This window comes from Microcaecilia unicolor, chromosome 10 (assembly GCF_901765095.1).
Source record: "Microcaecilia unicolor chromosome 10, aMicUni1.1, whole genome shotgun sequence".
NCBI lineage: Eukaryota > Metazoa > Chordata > Amphibia > Gymnophiona > Siphonopidae > Microcaecilia > Microcaecilia unicolor.
In genome coordinates this window covers 112,536,521-112,558,243 of record NC_044040.1, presented here as the reverse complement: position 1 = coordinate 112,558,243, position 21,723 = coordinate 112,536,521, and the positions used below count along the sequence as shown (strand labels likewise).

Sequence of the window (21,723 nt, the reverse complement as noted above, 5' to 3'; positions counted from 1 at the left end):
CATCCCCGCTATCATTTTAGTTGCCCTTCATGCACCTTTTCAAATTCTACTATATCTTTCTTGAGATGCAGCGACCAGAACTGAACATAGTACTCAAGGTGCGGTCACACCATGGAGCGATATAAAGGCATTATAACATCCTCACACCTGTTTTCCATACCTTTCCTAATAATACCCAACATTCTATTCGCTTTCCGAGCCGCAGCAGCACACTGAGCAGAAGGTTTCAGAGTATTATCGACGACGACACCCAGATCCCTTTCTTGGTCCATAACTCCTAACGTGGAACCTTGCATGACATAGCTATAATTTGGGTTCTTTTTTCCCACATGCATCACCTTGCACTTGCTCACATTAAACGTCATCTGCCATCTAGCCGCCCAGTCTCCCAGTCTCGTAAGGTCCTTCTGTAATTTTTCACAATCCTGTCGTGAGTTAACGACTTTGAATAACTTTGTGTCATCAGCAAATTTAATTACCTCGCTAGTTACTCCCATCTCTAAATCATTTATAAATATATTAAAAAAGCAGTGGTCCTAGCACAGACCCCTGAGGAACCCCACTAACTACCCTTCTCCATTGTGAATACTGCCCATTTAACCCCACTCTCTGTTTCCTATCCTTCAACCAGTTTTTAATCCACAATAGGACTTTTCCTCCTATCCCATGACCCTACAATTTCCTCTGTAGCTTTTCATGAGGTACCTTGTCAAACGCCTTTTGAAAATCCAGGTACACAATATCAACCGGCTCCCCTTTGTCCACATGTTTGTTTACTCCTTCAAAGAATTGAAGTAAATTGGTCAGACAAGATTTCCCCACACAAAAGCCGTGCTGACTCGGTCTCAGTAATCCATGTCCTCGGATGTGCTCTGTAATTTTGTTTTTAATAATAGCCTCTACCATTTTCCCCGGAACCGACATCAGACTCACCGGTCTATAATTTCCCGGTTCTCCTCTGGAACCCTTTTTAAAAATGGGCGGTACCACGCTCGATTTTAAAGATAAATTGCATATCACTAGCAGTAGCTCCGCAAGCTCATTTTTCAGTTCTATCAGTACTCTAGGATGAATACCATCCGGTCCAGGAGATTTGCTACTCTTCAGTTTGCTAAACTGCCCCATTACATCCTCCAGGTTTCCCGTGAAGTCAGTAAGTTTCGTCCGCTTGAAATATCATTTCCGACACCGGTATCCCACCCAAATCTTCCTCGGTGAAGACCGAAGCAAAGAATTCATTCAGTCTCTCCGCTACGTCTTTGTCTTCCTTGATCGCCCCTTTTACCCCTCGGTCATCCAGCGGCCCAACCGATTCTTTTGCCGGCTTCCTGCTTTTAATATACAGAAAAAAAGTTTTACTATGTTTTTTTGCCTCTAATGCTATCTTTTTTTCGTAATCCCTCTTGGCCTTCTTGATCTGCACCTTGCATTTGCTTTGACACTCCTTATGCTGCTTCTTGTTATTTTCAGACGGTTCCTTCTTCCTTCTTTTAGCCCTAATAGCTTCCTTCACCTCACTTTTCAACCAGGCCGGCTGTCTTTTGGAGTTCCGTCTTTCTTTTCTAATTCGCGGAATATGTATGGCCTGGGCCTCCAGGATGGTATTTTTGAACAGCGTCCACGCCTGTTGTACAGTTTTTACTCTCTCAGTTGCCCCCCTAAGTTTTTTTTTTAACCGTTCTTCTCATTTTATCATAGTCTCCTTTTTTAAAGTTAAACGCTAACGTATTTGACTTCCTGTGTATAGTTACTTCAAGGTTGATATTAAAACTGATCATATAATGATCACTGTTATCAAGCGGCCCCAGGACCATAACGTCCCTCACCAGATCAGGCGCTCCACTAAGGACCAAGTCTAGAATTTGTCCTTCTCTCGTCGGCTCCTGCACCAGCTGCTCCATAAAGCTGTCCTTGATTTCATCAAGGAATTGTACATAAAAGACCAATGATGATAGCAGAGCATAAGGCTTGATGGTATAAGTTAAATCCAATGAGCGGCACAACTGAGGTCTTTCTACTTTATTAAATAGAGAGCACAAGTGCTTTATTATCAAGTCCAACATCTTTTTGAAGTGCCTTTATAAAACAAACATAAAATAGGAGCATTCTTGAACTGTTGAACTGAATGCCTCTGAAGCATTCTGAGTCAGGACACTATTACAAGAAAAATGAACAAACCTAAGTAGAACTAAATGAAAATTTTCTTTACTGCTCACAAATTTGAGAAATTTTGATTCATATGAAAAAAGGTATTTTTGGACCAATGAAAGAAAAAGAAGTATTACTCTGTTATTGCATTTAATAAGATTGAGGTTCTGAGGTCCTTTTTCTCCTCATTAATTATATATAGAATACTATGAGTAAGTAAGGAGATGCTATAAGATTTTTGGTATTGTCTGTATTAGAGCAAAGCTTATAATTCATATAGTATTGCCTAAATTTAGAGGCTATGGAACTCATTTTCAAGAGAGAAAAACGTCCCAAAAGTGGCATAAATCTGCATTTGAACGTTTTTCTCACAGAAACATCCAAATTGGTATTTTCAAAACCAATTTTTTTTACATTTTTCTATGAAGTCCATCATAAGTGCATTCAAATTAAAAAGGATGTGTCAGGGGCATGTTAAGTGCGGGATCTGAGCATTCCTAACACTTGGACATTTTTCAGCCACAATGGAATAAAACAAAACTGTCAAGGACAAAAACTAAGATGCTTTGAGCTAGACATCTTTTATAACGAATAAGGCACAAAAAAGTGCCCTAAATGACCACTGGAGGGAACCAGGGATGACCTCCCCTTACTCCCCCAGTGGTCACTAATCCCCTCCCACCCCCAAAAATGTGATTACAAACATTACTTGCCAGCCTCTATGCCAGTCTCATATGTTATACTCATGTCCATTAGAACAGAATGCAGGTCCCTGGAGTAGTCTAGTAGTGGGTACAGTGCAATGGACCCAGGCCCATACCTTCCCCTACCTGTTACACTTGTGGAAGAAAGTGTGAGCCCTCCAAAACTCACCAGAAACCCACTGTACCCACATATAGGTGCCCCCTTCACCCATAAGGGCTATGGTAGTGGTGTACAGTTGGGGGTAGTGGGTTTTGGGGGGCTCAGCAGACAAGATAAGGGAGCAATGGTGAGATGTGTACCTGGGAGCATTTTACGAAGTCCACTGCAGTGCCCCCTAGGGTGCCTTACTGCATTGCTGTGATGTCAGGGGGAAAGGTCTACTGAAAATGTTGGCTCCTCCTACATCCCAATGACTTGATTTGTCCATTTTGCACTTGGGATGGGTTGTTTTTTTTTTAATGGACTGAAAAAACAAAACGTCCACATCACAAAACATTGTTCAAAACAGTATTTAAATTTTTTTTTTTTTTTAAATGACCTTCTTTCCTATTCAGATTTTGGACATTTTTTGCTAACATCCAAAGTTGAACTTAGACATCATATCGAAAATGCCCCTCCATGTTATAGAATAAGGAGGCAAATGTGTAGCTTTCGGGTGATGTTACCTTAGCGATCTTCCCCATGTCATAAATGTCTGCCTTCTCATCTTCAAAATCAGCGAAGACAGCTTGTACCTTGCTGATGATCTCTTTGAGGCTGGTGAAGGAAGTTGGAAGTCCCCTGGGGAAGTAAAAATGTGGAATGCTTATGGTCATAGAAGTATTGACCAGAGTTTCATTTGGAGGCAAAGGAAGGGAAAGAGGGTTCACTGCTGCAGGAATCGTATCTGGTGGCAGCGTTCCTAGTTTCTTCTCCTCTTTGCTTTGTACCTGAAAAGGAGAATGTATAACATTAAAGTCAAGTTTCAATTGGAACAATTGCTTCTAAAAAAAAGAGACTAAGAGGTCCTTTTACTAAGCAGTGGCAAGCACTAACACTAAAAGGCAGTACCATGGGACATGCTCAGGCATCGCGCATTAGTTCTGGGATCAGCACACACCAATCCCGCATTTAAAAATGTAAAATATTTTTTAGCGCCGGGGGCATGTTTGGGGGCAGAGAGTAGGCGTGCCCTGACCTATCTGGCAAATTGCCACGCACTATCAAGTGTGGGAGCTCTTACCACCTAGCAGTGGAAGTAAGGGCTCACGTGCTAATGGCACATGTTGATTGGGAAATTAGCGCGTGGCCATTAAGGGTAAAATTTACATTGCGGCTATTTTACTGCTGCGCTAAAAGTGGCCTCAGTGAGCAGGAAACCTACATGCTAAAAATAGTGCAGGACACCTTTTAGCACAGCTTAGTAAAAGGGCCCCTACTGTACGCCTAGCTCCATCTCTACCTGTTTTCAAATCTATGCTAAAAACCCACCTTTTCACCACTGCTTTTGGCTCGTAACCACTACTCAATTCCCCTATCCTTGTTCCTTCTCACCCAGTACTTTCCTGCCCTTAATTGTCTTGTCTGTCTGTATTTTTAGATTGTAAGCTCTATCGAGCAGGGACTGTCTCTCTGTGTCAGGTGTTCAGCGCTGCATGCGTCTGGTAGCACTATACAAATGTTAATAATAATAATAATTTTTGCTTGCTAGCTGTGGAGGTTAGGTGTTAATTAATTGGTACTATGTAATAGGAAGTTTTCCTAATTTTCTTTTTCTTCTTTGGACTCTTTTTTTCTCCCCATTAATGTGGACCTGAATGGTTTCTTTTTGTTGCATTGTAATGTATGTAAAAGTTGATGTCAAATTATTAGGAAAAAAAAAGCCAAGCAATGGAAATGAGAATAGGAGAGAGGTAAATATACTGTATTATTTATTTATTTATTTATGGCATTTGTATCCCACAATATTCCCGCCAGCAGGCAGGCTCAATGTGGCGTACAATAGTCTATTAAGCAAAACAATAGTACAAAATACAGTATTCAAAGTCATAAGAGGGAGAGAGAAACAACTGAGGGAGGAAAGGGAGAGAGGAGAGGTAGCGATATGTCGCTGAGATAGCCGCGGTTCAGAAGGATGTGGCGCCAGGTGGGCTTTCAGCGTATGCTCTGCCAAATAGGAAGGTCTTGAGTCGCCTCTTAAAGGTCTGATGATCTGGAGTGAATTTGATCTCTTGGGGCAGCCCGTTCCACAATTGAGTACTGAGATAGGGGAAAGAGGAAGCATAGACGGTCTTATATTTGAGGCCACTAAAAGCTGGGTAGTGGAGATTGAGGAATGAAAGAGCTGACTTGCGGGAGTTCCTGAGCGGCAGGTTAATGAGAGTGTCCATATAAGCAGGGCTTCTCCATAGATGATTTTGTGCACCAATGCGCAGATCTTGAAAGCAATGCGGTCTTTCACTGGAAGCCAGTGCAACCTCTCTCGTAGTGGTCTTGAACTTTCAAATCTCGATTTGCCGAAGATGAGTCAGGCTGCTGTATTCTGAGCAGTTTGCAATTTTTTTAGGAGCATGCTTGTGCATCCCCCATAGATACTGTTGCAGTAATCTAGACGGCTTATAACGAGAGACTGGACTAGGTTACGGAATACTTCTCTAGGGAAATAAGGCTGGATACGCTTAAGCTTCCAAAGAGAGAAGAACATTTGCTTGACTGCAGAGTTCACATGCTGTTCCAGCATCAAGGATCTATCTAATATGATTCCCAAGGTTTTTAGAGACACCGAGATTGGTAGGACAAGCTCAGGAGTGAGCAATGTAGGAGGTCTGAGTTTGTTATAGGGAGAGGAGAGAATCAAGCAATGTGTTTTCTCGGCGTTGAATTTGAATCGAAATGAGTTGGCCCAGTTGAGCATGGTGTTGAAGCCTTGTCGAATCTTACTGGTCTTTTCAAAGGGGATGAAGATAGTGATATCATCAGCATAGATAAATGGGTTAAGACCCAATTTGGAGAGAGCCGCTGCCAAAGGAATCAACATCAAGTTGAAGAGTGTTGGCGATAGAGGGGAACCCTGTGGCACTCCACAGTCTGCTTTCCAGTGAGATGAAAAGTTGGAGTTGGCGGTTACTTGGTAAGTTCTTGACGTAAGAAAGCCTCTCAGCCAGGATAGTACGTTTCCGCTGGCACCAAAGTAATCTAGGAGCCGCAGCAGGATGCCATGGTGCACCATGTCAAAGGCACTGGACATGTCGAACTGCAAGAGCAAAATGCTCTTCCCTACAGCTATTTCACTCTTGAAGTTGGATAAATGAGTGGCAAGTACGGTCTCAGTACTATGGAGTGGTCGGAATCCCGATTGCGAAGCATGCAGAATATTAAACTTGTCCATCAAAGACCATATTTTAAATGTATCTCATACAAATATCAAAATGAAAAAGAGCAGAAAGTAGGCATTTATAGAAATAACATACATCAATTAACTTAGGGGCCCTTTTACTAAGCTGAATTAAGCGCTAATACATGCCGGACGCAGCAAAAATGGTCTAACACAGGATGCACTGAAGTGTTCTGCGTTAGTTTTGCCAGCAAAGACACAGGTTTGCAGGGCCCACGTGGGGAGAGGACAGAGAGAAGGAAAAGAAAAATGCCTGATATACAGGAGAGAACAGGAAAGGGGAGAGGGAGGTACAGAGGCAATGCTAGACTCACGGGGGAAGTGTGCTGAATTTTGGGAGGCCAAAGGGTAGTAAGACAATTTTTTAGGGTGGCACTTGACACCCTGTGCCATCCCATGGCACCTATGGACTCCAGTCTTTCCCTTGGCTTTCTCTTTCAACAACAAATCTCCTAACTTTCACCTCCCAACTGCCAACTAAACCCGTCTCTCACTAGTTGTTTCAGAGACATTCAGAGCTGAAACAATCATGGGGAAGTTAACTCTGTTACTAATGGCAGGGGCAGAGTAAGTCAAGAAACTTTCTGTGTATTTCAAAGGCAAAGTCTAAAAGAATCCACTCCAACTTTTGCTATCAGCTGCCTGCAGACTTTGCTTGATTTCCACAACTCCTGGGAGAATTCTACACAACTGTGTAACGTAGAATTATTGCAGACTTCCCCCTCCGTGCAGAATTTTTAAGTGGCCTGCAGAGTTAGGTCAGCTATTGGGATCAAAGATTGTAAACGTTGCTGTGCTCTCATCAGTTAGTTCTACTGCTTTTCTCCTGGAGGAGCAGCACAGTGGTTAGTGCAGTGGCCTTTGATCCTGGAAAAGCGAGTTTGATTCCCACTGAAGCTCCTTGTTACTCTGGGCAAGTCGCTTAACCCTCCATTGCCCCTGGTACAAAATAAGTACCTGAATATATGTAAACTGCTTTGAATGTATTTGCAAAAACCTCAGAAAGGCAATATATCAAGTTCCATTTCCCCTTTCCCCTCTCTCTGCAGCATCTTCTTGTAGCACATGGTGCGGCTCGGATTCATGTATAATTCTGTATATCTGAGACTCACAGAGCCTGGAGTCTTGTGCTATTCTTGCAAGAAAAGCAAGGCGCAGTGGTGCACGGAGCTGCCTATAACATGGCGCCGTGTCCTGATGGACATGCGCGCCGATGCCGGCGGGGTGCGAGCAAGGCGGGGCGGGCATGTTCCCACCGCCCAAGGGCACCCCACTGGTAAGGGCGGAGAGCAAAAAGGGGTTTAAAAACCCCTGGGCGGAGCCCGGACTACCTGCAGCACGGCAATACTGGCAACCCAAGCACCGGAGCGCGAAAGAGGCAGTCCTTCCGGCGCAACAGGCAACAAAATTCGAGCCCGAGAGAAGCGGTTCCCAGAAGCACCGGAGAGCGAGACAGGCGGTCCCCCCGACGCAACGGGTGCGAAGGCAGGAGCGTGCACAGCGTCTTGGCTGAGCTCCGAGTATATCAGTCGTGAGTCAGGGGAAGCGTCGAGCGTCATACAGCTCCTTCACGGTGAGTGGATGGGATTATGGAGGAAGGGGTAGTTACACACGGATCCTCCGGCTACTCTTGCGATCACATGCACAACCGGAGTGCGAGCCACCCCTCTGCCTCGTCTATGCAACATCCCGGTTCACTGAATTAACTTAGGCAGGGATCCCGCAACCTATGAGCCAAAAAAAAATCGTTTGCACACTCCTGCTGTCTGATTCCTGCATTCGTTAAACAAAATATGCTCACCTCCTCCTCCTCCCTCCTATGCCGGTCTTCTCCAGACTACGAGCAGGAGGTGGCCATATTGCAAGACAGGAGGCAGCCATCTTGGATAGAGCATATTCTATATGATCAACACAGGGGGCGGCCATCTTGGAGGGTGCAAATCGAATTATAGACCTCTGGCAGGGGATTATGGGAGAGAGGTGGCCATGTTGGAGAGGGCAGGAACCAGTTAGCAGGCGCAAGACGAAGGTGGCAGCCATTTTAGTAAGAAATAAAGAAACTGTATTCAGGCTAAAAAAAAAAAAATAATAATAATAATAAGGTTGCTCAAAACAACCATTGGAAGTACAGCACGCCAGTGGATGCCATCGGTTTAACTTAGGAATGGACTGATGGGTATGTCCCAGCAAAAAAAAAAAAAAAAAAAAATTTAATATAAGGGTTTTTTTTAATTGTTCGTCTTCTTTTATGATGAGATATTAACTGGCTATCTTTTAAGTCTATTTAGATTCCTTTGTATGTCGACACTATTACCCTCCCCTTCCTCGCTCAGAATGGAAGCGGTAGCAAGTACAGATGTTGCGGAAGCGTGCCCCACCCAAGAAATCGGAGCGGAAGAGGGACACAGCACATCACACATGCAGTCAGACGTGGCAGCAGCATACGAGGAAGACTTGATCAACGCAGCAGTGAAGACGCGACCAGCGAGCATTTCGGACAAAGGAAAAGGCCAAAGAAAGCAAGCCAACAAGAAAGCAGCCAGACAAGCCGCCCCCGCAGCAGTAGACACGAGCTAGATTAAGAAAGGAAACAAGAAGAAGGCCACAGGACGTCAAGCTGCGGCGGCCGCCCTACATGCACAGACAGGAGAGGGTGCCCCCGGGTCAGGGAGCGACGCAGCTGACATTTTGGACAGCCTCCCCTTACAACCGAGGCCAGGCACACCAGGATGCTGGCTGCACCCGCCAACATGCGCGGGATGGACACCACCGCAATCAACATTGCAGGGTGCCGTAACTCAGGCGACGGACAGTCCGAGGCCAGTGGCGGGACAGGGGCAGCATCCAGTCGCGCCCCCGTGGCCGTATGGCATGGGCTGGGGCTACCCCCAGCAACCTCCATAATATGGGGCATGGCCAGGATTTGGTCCCCCCTTGCCATTCATGGCAAACGGCATGTGTGAAGAGTGCTGCCCAACACCCATCACCCACAATGGCCTCGGGCACCCCAGAACCTAGTTACATGTGCCCTAAACCAACTATCCCCATGCGGGAACCTGCTCACAGAGATATTCCACTGCCGCTGGAACCTGCAGGTACGTCCAGCGGAATGCACAGACACGAGAATGTAAACGTTGATATGAATGTGGGGGAGAGAGCGGGCTGGTTGGAAGGGAGCAGTGCTGCGATCGGGGGAGAGCAGGGCCCACACACAGAGAGGGCGGCAGCGGGGGACAAAACACGCCTGCCAACGAGGCGAGGCCCGCGAAAGACAAGAAAGGGAAAAAGAAAAAGAAAGGAAAAGGAAAGAAAAAGAGTAGGCGGAGAGACTCTGACAACGAGAGCAGTTCAGATTCATCATCCTCATCTTCCACCTCCTCGTCAGATGAGGATTATGAAACACAGAACGCTGAAGGAGCGGTAGCGGGTGCCAGGGATGAACGTCCCCTGCCACTGGCGGCCCTACCTTGCATATGGAGGCTAGTTCCCAAATCCACCCAAAAAAAGATAAAGAATAAAAAATATTTTGACATGTTTCAGGTACTTGAAGGGAGGAAGAGGGGTAAGAAAAGGAGTAAAGACACAAAAGAAAATACAAACGCACGGGCTAAAGGTGCACCAAGATCCTTATTTAACTGGCTGTGGGCCTTCCTCAGGGTGATAGATGCAGCCGGTCACGCCGACCCCACCCAACATAGCCCGATGCTGGCATAAACCCACAGCATAATGCAGGCTTACAGGGATTACGAGGGATACAGATGGTTGAAATATGACGACGAATATAGGGACAGGATGGATGAGGACACCACATTAGGGTGGGGGTAGAAGGATGTTGACCTGTGGTTGTACACCATGACAAAACAGAGGGTCAGTAGTCGGCACCCAGGGCAAGTCCTTTCGGCCTGGGGGGTTACATGGCACTGGGAGGGCGTCTGGGTCACAAGAGGGGATTTGTTGGCGATTCAACATGTCCCTTGCCGAGCTGTAAATTCAAACATGTTTGTGCCACTTGCGGAGCCCCACATCCCGCCAGCAAGTGCGTTAAGAAAGCCCCTGACAGAACAGCCGCCCAACTCTAACATAGCTAACAGAGTTAAAGCACCTTCCCCGGTCAACCAGACCGCTATGCGGCCGTGATTGGCGCATTACCCGTGCAGGTGTTATGGTATAAGCTAATTGTCAGAATTAAATGTGTAAGCAGAGTTATTGATTTTACTGGATCAGTTATACCAATATAAATACAGCTTTAAAAGACATATTGAAAATGCAGCAGAAACTGACTTTCATTTCAAGCCCATCCTCTTTCCCCATCCCTTTTTCTGGGAACTTCTGATAGCAGGGCTAGGCAATTACAAACACTTTACAGAGACAAAAGGCACTACTTCAGAAGTTTTCAAACTTCCTCTCCCCCTCCCACTTGAAAACCAAAGACCCAAGAGACAGAAAGTCTGGAGAACCCATTGAAGACAAAGACTTCAGAGGAAAAGCATAAACAAGGCATTTGCTTGTTGCCTCAGATATGTATATCTGCCCCCTCCCATCAGCTATCAGGGAGGACGTGTGCAGTAAGGAAAGACTTGTAATGTGATCATATGAACAGACTGAAACCTGTGCAAAAGCCCTCAAGCTATAGAAAAGCCATTTGCCAGCAGATATCCAGGAAACATGTGACCATGCTTCCCTGCAAACTACAATACCCAAGATCCCCTGCAAACTACAATATCTAGGACTCAGGGAACATTATAAAAGCCTGGGAGCAGCCCAGCTAGCCAGTTTTTTCTCTTCTATCCTGCCTGCATCTTCCTGGGACCTGGAGCTCACCTGCCTGCCTGCTATGAGGACCTCTTCTGCAACCATGTGCCTACCTCATGCTGTTCATACTATGTAACAAGGACCTGTAAGTAACATAACTTTTGATCTAGACCTGCTACCTTACTTTACTTAAGTACAGATTCTCTGTAAAGATCTGTAAGACCTACCTCTCGTTTGGTTTGCAGTATTATTTACATGATTTGTACCTTAAATAAAGCTTTTCTGAAGCTAAATAGATGGCCTTTGTGTCCTGGGTGCATGACTTTAAATCTGGAAACGCAGGACACTGCATTTCAACAGAGATTCCTTTTATTCTTGCAATTGTAAATCATTCTTACCTTATAGGTAAGTGGTGGAGAAACATTAGTGAGTGCTCTAGCTATCCCCAAGTATAAATTAATTCCTTGTAACACAGGAAGGATGCAGGCATAATTGAAGAAGGTTTTGCACAAGGTTTCAGAATTCCATATTACGGCACGCAGCTCAGGAGGGCAGCTTGGAACTCCCCCTCAATGATGCGCCTGCACCTGGAAGCTAGGGCGCGCATCACTAAGGAAGCAAGCTTAAGGAGAGTAGCAGGCCCTTTCCATTATCAGCCTTTCAAAAGGTTCATCGTGTCCCCATTAGCAATCATCCCCAATAAGGAACCTGGGAAATACAGGCTCATACATAATTTATCCTATCTGGCTGGCGACTCTGTGAATGATTTTCTCCCCCTCGAGGTAAGCTCAGTACAATATGCCACGTTTGACATGGCAGTACAGTTGCTGAGGCGAGCAGGACAAGGATCCCTCATGGCCAAAGCAGACATTGAGTCTGCATTTCGACTCCTGCCTGTGCACCCGGACAACTTCCCCATATTGGGTTTCAAGTTTGAAGGGCAATACTACTACGATAAGTGCATGCCCATGGGTTGTTCAGTGTCCTGCTCCATATTCGAATGTTTCAGCACATTTCTGCACTGGGTAGTAGAAAGAGCCTTGGGGAGCAAGAATATCATACACTACTTAGACGACTTCCTGTTTGTTGGTCCAGCAGCCAGTCCAGCTTGCCAGTCCACACTTACCCATTTCCGCGCGGTAGCAGAGTCCTTCAGTATCCCCTTAGCAAAAGAGAAAACGTGGGACCCATGCATGCGACTGCAGTTCTTGGGCACTGAGCTGGATTCCCGAGACATGGTGTCTCGACTCCCCCTTGATAAAATTGAAAAGCTGAAAACACTAGTAGCAGGGGCTTTGAGTAGAGAAAAGGTCACACTGCGAGAAATGCTGTCATTGGTGGGCAACCTCAATTTTGCATGCAGCGTTATCGTCATGGGCCGGACGTTCCTGCGCAGGTTATCCAGCTCAATGTCAGGGGTGCTTAAACCTTCCCATCATATCAGGATGACGAGGGTCTGGGACATGTTTCTGAGCAACTTCAATGGCAGAGTAGTATGGCTAGACGCCCCGATATCCATCGCCGACTTGCAGCTTATACCAACGCAGCCGGCAGTATCAGTTTTGGGATTTACTTCCAGGGAGAATGGTGCGCAGACGTATGGCCACCGAGTTGGAAAGAACAGCCCATCACAAGAAATATCACATTCCTATAACTTTTCCCGATAGTAGTTGCAGTGGCCATTTGGAGGGAGAGACTAAGCAACAGGAGGGTAGTCTTTTGGTCGGACAACAGGGTAGTGGTAGACATAATAAATAGGCAAACTGTGTGATGTCCTCGGGTGGTCGACTTGGCGCGCAAGCTAGTAATGCTGTGTCTATTCAACAATATATTGTTGCGCGCAAAGCATGTCCCCGGCGCAAGCAACCCAATTGCTGATGCTCTTTCTCGTTCAAAGTGGGAAGTTTTCCGGAAATTGGCCCCGCAAGCCACGGTGGAAGGAGAGTCTGTACCCGGTTACCTATGGAGGTTCGGAGCCCTGACGCCTGGCGACTGCTGAAACAGTCACTGGCTCCGCAAACATGGACGACTTATACAGTCGGTTACCAGAGAGTCTGCTCCTTCCTGTATACTCAAGGATGGCATAAAGGCCCGGTGCCAGACAGCACGATTGCGGACTACATCATACATGCGAAACAAGAGGGAGGGTCCCACAGCCAGACATCTGACCGCATTCTCATTTTTTACGAAGATAGCGGGATGGGGAGACCCAAAAAATAGGTTTATGGTCATTAAGTTATTAGAAGGTTGGCGGCGGGAACGCGGAGCCAGACCGGATAGGAGACTACCAATCACGCATGACTTGTTCCTGGAAATTTGGCACGCTCTGGAGAATGTGTGCAAATCAAAATACGAGACCCGACTTTTCCGGGCAGCATTTACTCTGGCCTTCTTTGGGGCATTGAGGGTATGCGAATTGGTAGCTCCATCCAAGAAAAACCTGGCAAGGGGCGGTCTTAAGCTCAACGGGGTCAAGCTGTTGGGTAATACACTGCGGCTCGTAATCCACAGATCTAAAACGGACCAACTTGGCAAGGGGCAGACAATCACCCTAGCACAGGTGGACTCGCTCCTGACTTGCCAAGTAGCAAGCATCAGAGAGTACCTAGTGTTGAGGCCTCCGGGTACTGAGGCTCTTCTGGTGCACCTGGATAGATCCCCTCTGACCCTCTTCCAATTCTCTGCGGTGTTACGCAAATGCTTGTTGAAGGCAGGACGCGACCCGGGGAACATTGGAACGCATTCCTTTAGGATAGGAGCCGCCACATGCGCGGCAGCGTTAGGTTTTCCACCACCATCCATTAAAAAGCTGGGTAGATGGAAGTCAGAGACTTACAGGGGATACATCAGGGAAAAGTCCCACGGGCATCAGGGCCCCGTTTAACTATGTAATATCCACATTATTCTATATTGCAGGGTCACAAACTGTGTGGATTGTTGGCCACTCGTTCATTAAGTGGGCTGCGCGAAGAGCTGCTGCAAGACCCAGCGGCTCCCATTTAGGCCTGGCTACAAGAGGAGTGAGAATGCATTGGATAGGAGTTGGAGGGATGAAATGGCCTCAGCTGGTCCCATTACTCCGGCGCCAAGCAGACAACTTGGCCTCCCCTGTAGCCATTGTCATACACCTAAGCAGGAATGACATCGGAACTCTTTCCTGCATTGAAGTGGTACGGGCAGCTAAGCGCGATCTGTCAATAATTTCTCACCTTTTTCCCCATACTGACATAGTCTGGTCCGACATACTCCCTAGATGGCTGCACAGACACTGGAAAATATGGGGCAGGCCCAGAAAGAAAGTGAACAGGCAAATCGCAGCTTGGGTTATGGGCGGGGGCGGATGGCAGATCGCACACAATTGGGCAGATGACATGTGCGAAGGATTCTTCTGGAAGGATGGCACCCACCTATCCGCCATTGGAAATGACCTATTTAATAATGATTTACAGAATGTGATAGAGGATGTAATTTTGGCACAACAGGCCACAGCTGTTGGTGGGGGTGGCCCGGGGCAAGCCTTGCTACCCCGGCCTGGTGGCGGGGTACCCAAGCCTGATGGTGTAAGCTAGGCAGCTGGGATAGCTGTGCTTACGGTTGAGCTCCCTTGCTGTGCGGCGGGAAGCTCTGTTTACGATTGGTCAGTCTTGCTAATGACGGTGGACTGGGTTGGCTAGTAAGGCAGAGGTTGGATTTGCTTGGGTATACCCAGGGTTAAGATGTTTGTATCTAAATAAAGCTGAGGCCGAGTTGTGCCATGTTAAGAAAATACCATGTGTCGTGTTATTATTGCGTTGTTATTGTAATATCAGAAAAACCTTTAGGCCCGAGGGGTCTTGGTTGCCTATGTTAAAGCAAGGCGCAGTGCCCCACGGGTGCACGGAGCCGCCTATAACATGGTGCCGTGCCCTGACGGGCATGCGCGCCAATGCCAGCGGGGTGCGAGCGAGGCGTGGCGAACATGTTCTCACCACCCAAGGGCACCCCGCTGATAAGGGCAGAGAGCAAAAAGGGGTTTAAAAACCCCTGGGCGGAGCCCGGACGACCTCTTCAGGCGTCCTGGCACCAGCATGCACCCAACCCCCCCTCCCCAGTTTAGTGTGAATTGTACCTGTATATATCTTGTCGCAGCATTGGCGGGGTACCCAAGCCTGATGGTGTAAGCTAGGCAGCTGGGATAGCTGCGCTTATGGTTGAGCTCTCTTGCTGTGCAGTGGGGGGGTCTGTTTATGATTGGTCAGTCTTGCTAATGACGGCGGACTGGGTTGGCTAATAAGCCAGAGGTTGGATTGGCTTGGGTATAACCAGGGTTAAGATGTTTGTATCTAAATAAAGCTGCGGCCGAGTTGTGCCATGTTAAGAAAATACCATGTGTCATGTTATTATTGCGTTGTTATTGTAATATCAAAAAAACCTTTAGGCCCGAGGGGTCTCGGTTGCCTATGTTATGAAAGGAGAGCTACTAATGAAAGTGAGGCCCCACCTGGAGTATTGTGTTCAGTTTTGGAGGCCATATCTTGCTAAGGATGTAAAAAGAATTGAAGCAGTGCAAAGAAAAGCTATGGTATGGGATTTGCGTTACAAGACGAATGAGGAGAGACTTGCGGACCTGAACATGTATACCCTGGATACAGACGTTCAAATATTTGAAAGGCATTAATCCGCAAACAAACCTTTTCCGGAGATGGGAAGGCGGTAGAACAAGAGGGCATGAAATGAGATTGAAGGGGGGCAGACTCAAGAAGAATGTCAGGAAGTATTTTTTCACGGAGAGGGTGGTGGATGCTTGGAATGCCCTCCCGCAGGAGGTGGTGGAGATGAAAACGGTAACGGAATTCAAACATGCGTGGGATAGAGCTTAGCCTAGAATGGGTGGCAGAGCTGGTGGTTGGGAGGCGGGGCTAGTGATGGGCAGACTTATACGGTCTGTGCCAGAGCTGGTGGTGGGAGGCGGGACTGGTAATTGGGAGGCGGGGATAGTGCTGGCCAGACTTATACGGTCTGTGCCAGAGCTGGTGGTGGGAGGCAGGACTGGTAGTCGGTAGGCGAGGATAGTGCTGGGCAGACTTATACAGTCTGTGCCACAGCTGGTGGTGGGAGGCAGGGTTGGTGGTTGGGAGGCGGGGATAGGGCTGGCCAGACTTATACGGTCTATGCCCTGAAGAGGACAGTACAAATAAAAAAGTATCACATAGGAATTTATCTTCTTGGGCAGACTGGATGGACCGTGCAGGTCTTTTTCTGCCGTCATCTACTATGTTACAGACACAGCATGGATCAAACACAGTGAGTGTTCCATGCACTGCAAAAAGACTGTAAACAGAACAAAGTAAAAGAACTAGCTGATGAAGAGTACTGCAGCTTTTACTTTCTGTGATCGAAGAGGGTGGGAGCAAAATGACTGGAGGGGGGGGAGCAGGCTCACTGACTCAAGTGGGAGGCAGGTTGAATTGTGACCTGGAGACAGTAGGCAAGCTGTTTAATTGAGAAAGGGAAGGAAAGCTGGTAGACAAGTTTCAGGACAGCTACCTAGTTGGGAGATTGATAGCTTGATCGAAGTCTGGTGAGGAGAATAGGCTGCCTTCTAGGGATGGACTTACCGAGAGAAACTGGAGACAAAAAAGCTGAGCGAGAGAACATAGGGGGTGATAAACTGAGTGGTCTGTTGACATATGGGTAGGGCTTCTGCTTTTTGTGGATTTTTATCCATTGACTCATGGCACTGGCTTCTGGAAACTGTTGCCAATTTTACTGCCAGTATTAGCAGCTGCAAGAATTTGGCACTACCTGCAGCTCCAAGCTTTCCTGAGGCTCCAGAGAGTGAGTAAAATCCCCCCAAACCAAGACCAAACCAAGACCTACATAGGTAGGGTTACCATATGTCCGGTTTTACCTGGACATATCCTCTTTTTGAGGACACTGTGGGGCAGGCAGGTTTTGCCAGCCTGCCCGTTTGTCCGGGTATGTAGGAGGGCAGGGTGTTCTAGAACTCTCGGCAGCCATTTTGAAGTGGCACTGGAAGCGAGAGGTCTGTGGTAGAGCCAGGCAAAAAAGAGGGGGCTCTTTCCTACCTCAGAGGCCATTAGACCACCAGAGCATGACGATAAGGTACAGGAGGGGAAGGGGGTATGAATGGAGTTATGTGGGTGGGTGGAGGGAGGGAGGGACGGAGGGAGGGAGGGAGCTGTAAAAAAAATGGTGGGTGGAGGGAGGCTGGAAAACCGATTGGGGATGGGACATACATGTGGGGAGAGGGTGAGAATCTGACTTTCTTGGGTGGGTCAAGGTGACACTAAGGTGCAGGGGTATGACAGGGGAGAGACAGAGGTGTGACAGGAGGTGGGGCTGAATTATATTTTGTGTCCTCTTTTTTGTCATGGCAAATATGGTTACCCTATACATAAGGAAGTCGTCCCATTCCCGTTATCATTTTTGTCACCCTTCTCTGTACCATTTCTAATTCTGTTATATCTCTTTTGAGATATGGTGACCAGAATATTCGAGGTGTAGTTGAACCATGGAGCCATACAATGTATTATAATATTCTCAGTTTTGTTCTCCATTCCATTCCTAATAATTCTCAACATTCTATTTGCTTTCTTAGCCGCTGCTGCACAAGGAGCAGAAGGTTTCAACGTATCATCAACGATGACACCTAAATCCTTTTCCTAGGCAGTGAATCCTAAAGTGAAAAATTGCATCATGTAGCTATAGCATAACTTCCTTTTCCCTACATGTATAATTTTGCACTTGCACTGTTATCTGCCATTTGGATGCCCAGTCCCCCAGGCTCATAAAATCCATCTTGCAATTTTTCACAATCTTCTTGTGATTTAACAACTTTGAATAACTTTATGTCATAAGTAATTTGATCACCTCACTCATTACTCCTGTTCCCAGGTCATTTATAAATATGTTAAAAAGCAGTAGTCCCAGCACAGACCCCAGGGAACCCCACTATTTACCCTTCTCAATTGAGAATATTGACCATTTAATCCTACTCTCTGTTTTCTATCTTTTAACCAGTTCTTAATCCACTGCCTCTTCTCCCATAACTTTCTAATTCCCTCTGGAGTTGTTCATGAAGTACTTTGTGAAATGCATTCTGAAAATCCAGATACACAATCCAGCTTATTTTTGAAGGAGATCGCCGGCCATCTTCCAACACAAATCAGGAGATGGCTGGCGATCTCCTGAACCCTGCCAAATTGGTATAATCGAAAGTCGATTTTCGCCGGCACCAACTGCTTTCCGTTGCGGAGCCGGCCAAACTTCAAGGGGGCGTGTCAGTAGGGTAGCGAAGGCGGGATGGGGGCGTGGTACAAGATGGCCGGCTTCACCTGATAATGGAAAAAAGAAAGCCGACCTTGATGAGCATTTCGCCGGCTTCACTTGGTCCCTTTTTTTTTCAGGACCAAGCTTCAAAAAGGTGCCCCAACTGACCAAATGACCACTGGAGGGAATCAGGGATGACCTCCCCTTACTCCCCCAGTGGTCACCAACCCCCTCCCACCCAACAAAAAAAAAAAAAAAAGAAAAATATTTTTTGTCAGCCTCTATGCCAGCATGAAATATCATACCCAGCTCCATGACAGCAGTATGCAGGGTCCATGGAGCAGTTTTTTGTGGGTGCAGTGCACTTCAGGCAGGTGGACCCAGGCCCACCCCCCCCCCCCTACCTGTTAGACTTGTGGTGGTAAATGGGAGCCCTCCAACCCCCCCCCCCAACCACTGTACCCACATGTAGGTGCCTCCCTTCACCCCTTAGGGCTATGGTAGTGGTGTAGAGTTGTGGGTAGTGGGTTTTGGGGTGGTTTTGGGGGGCTCAGCACACAAGGTAAGGGAGGTATGCACATGGGAGCAATTTGTGAAGTCCACTGCAGTGCCCCCTAGGGTGCCCGGTTGGTGTTCTGGCATGTGAGGGGGACCAGTGCACTACAAATGCTGGCCCCTCCCACGACCAAATGCCGATGCCGGCTATCTCAAACCCGGCCATCTCTGACATTTGGCCGGCCCAAACGGTATTATCGAAACGAAAGATGGCCGGCCATCTTTTTCGATAATACGGAACGGGACTGCTCTTTGTTGCGCTGGCCAAATAGATGGCCGGCGCCGTTTCGATTATGCTCCCAACCAGCTCATCTTTATCAACATTTATACTCTCCTTCAAAGAAATGTGGCAGATTGGTGAGGCAAGATTTCCCTTGGGCACACTTTGTCCCATTACTACATGCCTACGTACATGCTCAGTAATTTTGTTCTTTATTACAGTCTCCAACTTTTTGCCCAGCATCGAAATTAGGCTCACTGGACTAATATTTCCCAGGTCATCTCAGGAACCCATTTTTTTTTGTATTTAAATCTATTTATTCTGAAACAAGACATAACTTAACACATCAGCTAGAAACATCCACCAATTCAAGCGTACATTATTGCGATAGTTCCAGCACTTTCAGCTGTCTATACAATAATCATCCTGTTCCATACATTTTTCTGTTTCCCCCCTCCCTCTATCACCCCTTTCCCCCCCAGTCCCTCCCTAACCCTCCCTCCCGCCCTTCCATGCCCTCCGAGACTACTTTACACTATATTTCTCTATCCTCCTTCCTTGACATTGTTATAAATTTAACAGATGTCCCCGTGCTGCTGGCGTTAACGTTTGCCAGAATGGTGCCCATCTCCGTTCAAATTGCTGTCCTCTTTTATTGTCCAACTGCACTATATCAAGTCTCTCCAGTCTCATTAAAGTTATCATCTGGGTCCTCCATTGTTGTAAAGTTGGAGCTTTCGATGCCATCCATTCCAGCAGAATCACCTTCTTGGCTGCAATGACCGCCCTGTTTGTGAATTCTTTAAGTCCTTTAGGTTTTGGGGCCACAATTTTAACGTGACCGAACAATAATTTGTAATCCAAAATCCAGCGAGTATCCCACATCTGTGATATATTTGTTAACAGTTGTCTCCAAAATTTTGTAATATGCGGGCATGTCCAAAACATATGTCCCAACGTGGCCCCAACATGATTGCATTTGGGGCATTCCCCTGCCGGGGACAAGCCCATGTGGAATGCCCGTCTGGGGGCTATATGCATTCGGACTGCAAACTTATATTGTAGTTCCCAGCACCAAACAAAGCTTGTAGATTTCTTCAAGTTCAAAACATGGATTTTGAAGATGTCTTTTGATAGGGTCACCCCTAGTTCATCTGACCAGGCCTGAGCTAGCCTTTCATAAGGCAGTTCTGCTGCCGTGTCTCGGATGTGTCTATGGTAGAGCGACAAGGAAACTTTTTGTTGAGCAGATAAGGAATATGCTGCGGCCAGTTCTTCCTGTACATCTTCAGCCAAGTTTTGCCATTTCAGGCTATCAATGTAATGCTTCAACTGACTATAATGAAAGAGATCTGTATTTGGAAGAGAATATTTATCTTGCAGTTCCTTGAAGGGCAGCAAGCGTCCCTGTTCATTTATAATCTGGTACACATATTTAATTCCTCGCTGTTGCCATTTCTTGAAGATCTGATACATACCTCCTGCTGGGAAAGCTGGGTTTCTGCTTATGGACAAAAATGGAGTTGCTTCCGCATTGAATCTATGGAGTTTGCAGACCCATCGCCAAACTTTCTTCGCTGTAGTCATTATCATTGATCGTCCAAGTTCATAAGGCAGGGTTCTCCCTGTTTCATGCAGTATACAACTAAAATGTACATTATCAGTCAGAGCTAACTCCAGCGAGGTGGCCAAAAAATCCTGCGTGTTCCTATACCAGTCTGCTATGTGTCTCATCCCACTTGCAATTGTCATTTGCCTAATGCTTAAAAGGCCCAAGCCTCCATACTCAACAGGCACCTGCAATGTCCTCAAGGGGAGTCTAGCCCTTTTCCCATTCCACAGAAACTTCTGCAACTGCCTGTTGAGTTGCCTCTCATCCCTATATTTCAAATACAACGGCAGAACCTGAAAAACATATAACCATCGAGGTACTATTGCCATATTATATAAGGAAATTCTGCCCAACAATGACAATGGGTATCCCTGCCATGTAGTCAGTCTATCTTTTGTGTCCCGTAACAGCTTTTGAACGTTACTGTCATAAAGATAAGTTAAGTTCTGTGGGATATATACTCCTAAGTACTTCAAGGGCGTCCCCTCTGGTAGCACTGGTATCTCCCCTCCTCCCCTTTCAGGTGGTATCCCATATACTGGAAGTGCCTGTGACTTCTGTTTGTTCAGCACAAACCCAGAGAGCCTCCCGTAGGATTCTATCTCCTGTAGTAGTGCCAGTACTGAGGATCTAGAGTTCTTAAGAAGGACTAGTAAATCATCTGCGAATGCTAGTGTTTTAATTATAGTACCTCCCACGTCCACTCCCATAATATCTGTCCTGAGGCATAGCCTCCTTAACAACGGTTCTAGGGACAATATACATAAGAGTGGTGAGAGCGGACAACCTTGGCGTGTCCCCCTACCTATGAGGAATGATGGTGTTTTAATCCCATTAACTAACACTGCGGCTGTTGGATCTGTGTATAATACTTGAAGTGCTCGAACAAACCAGCCCTGGAATCCCATAGTCTGTAGGGTGGCAAACAAATAATCCCAGTGCAGCTTGTCAAAAGCTTTTTCTGCATCTAGGCTGATTGCCAAGGATTGTTGTTCAGATCCCTGGCATGAGGCCATTCCTATTAGAAGTCTTCGGACATTTCCTACGGTTTGCCGCCCTTTAACAAAACCCACCTGTTCTGTACTT

The 21,723-nt window shown here is 46.7% G+C and overlaps 1 protein-coding gene across 1 annotated transcript in view; it reads right to left on the bottom strand.

Annotated features, from left to right (window-relative positions):
- PPP2R3A (protein phosphatase 2 regulatory subunit B''alpha) overlaps window positions 1–21,723 on the bottom strand; it is a 1,495,967-nt gene that overhangs the window by 1,127,170 nt on the left and 347,074 nt on the right. The window contains 1 exon segment of the mRNA XM_030217215.1: window positions 3,519–3,782. Coding sequence (XP_030073075.1) covers window positions 3,519–3,782 — 264 coding nt within the window.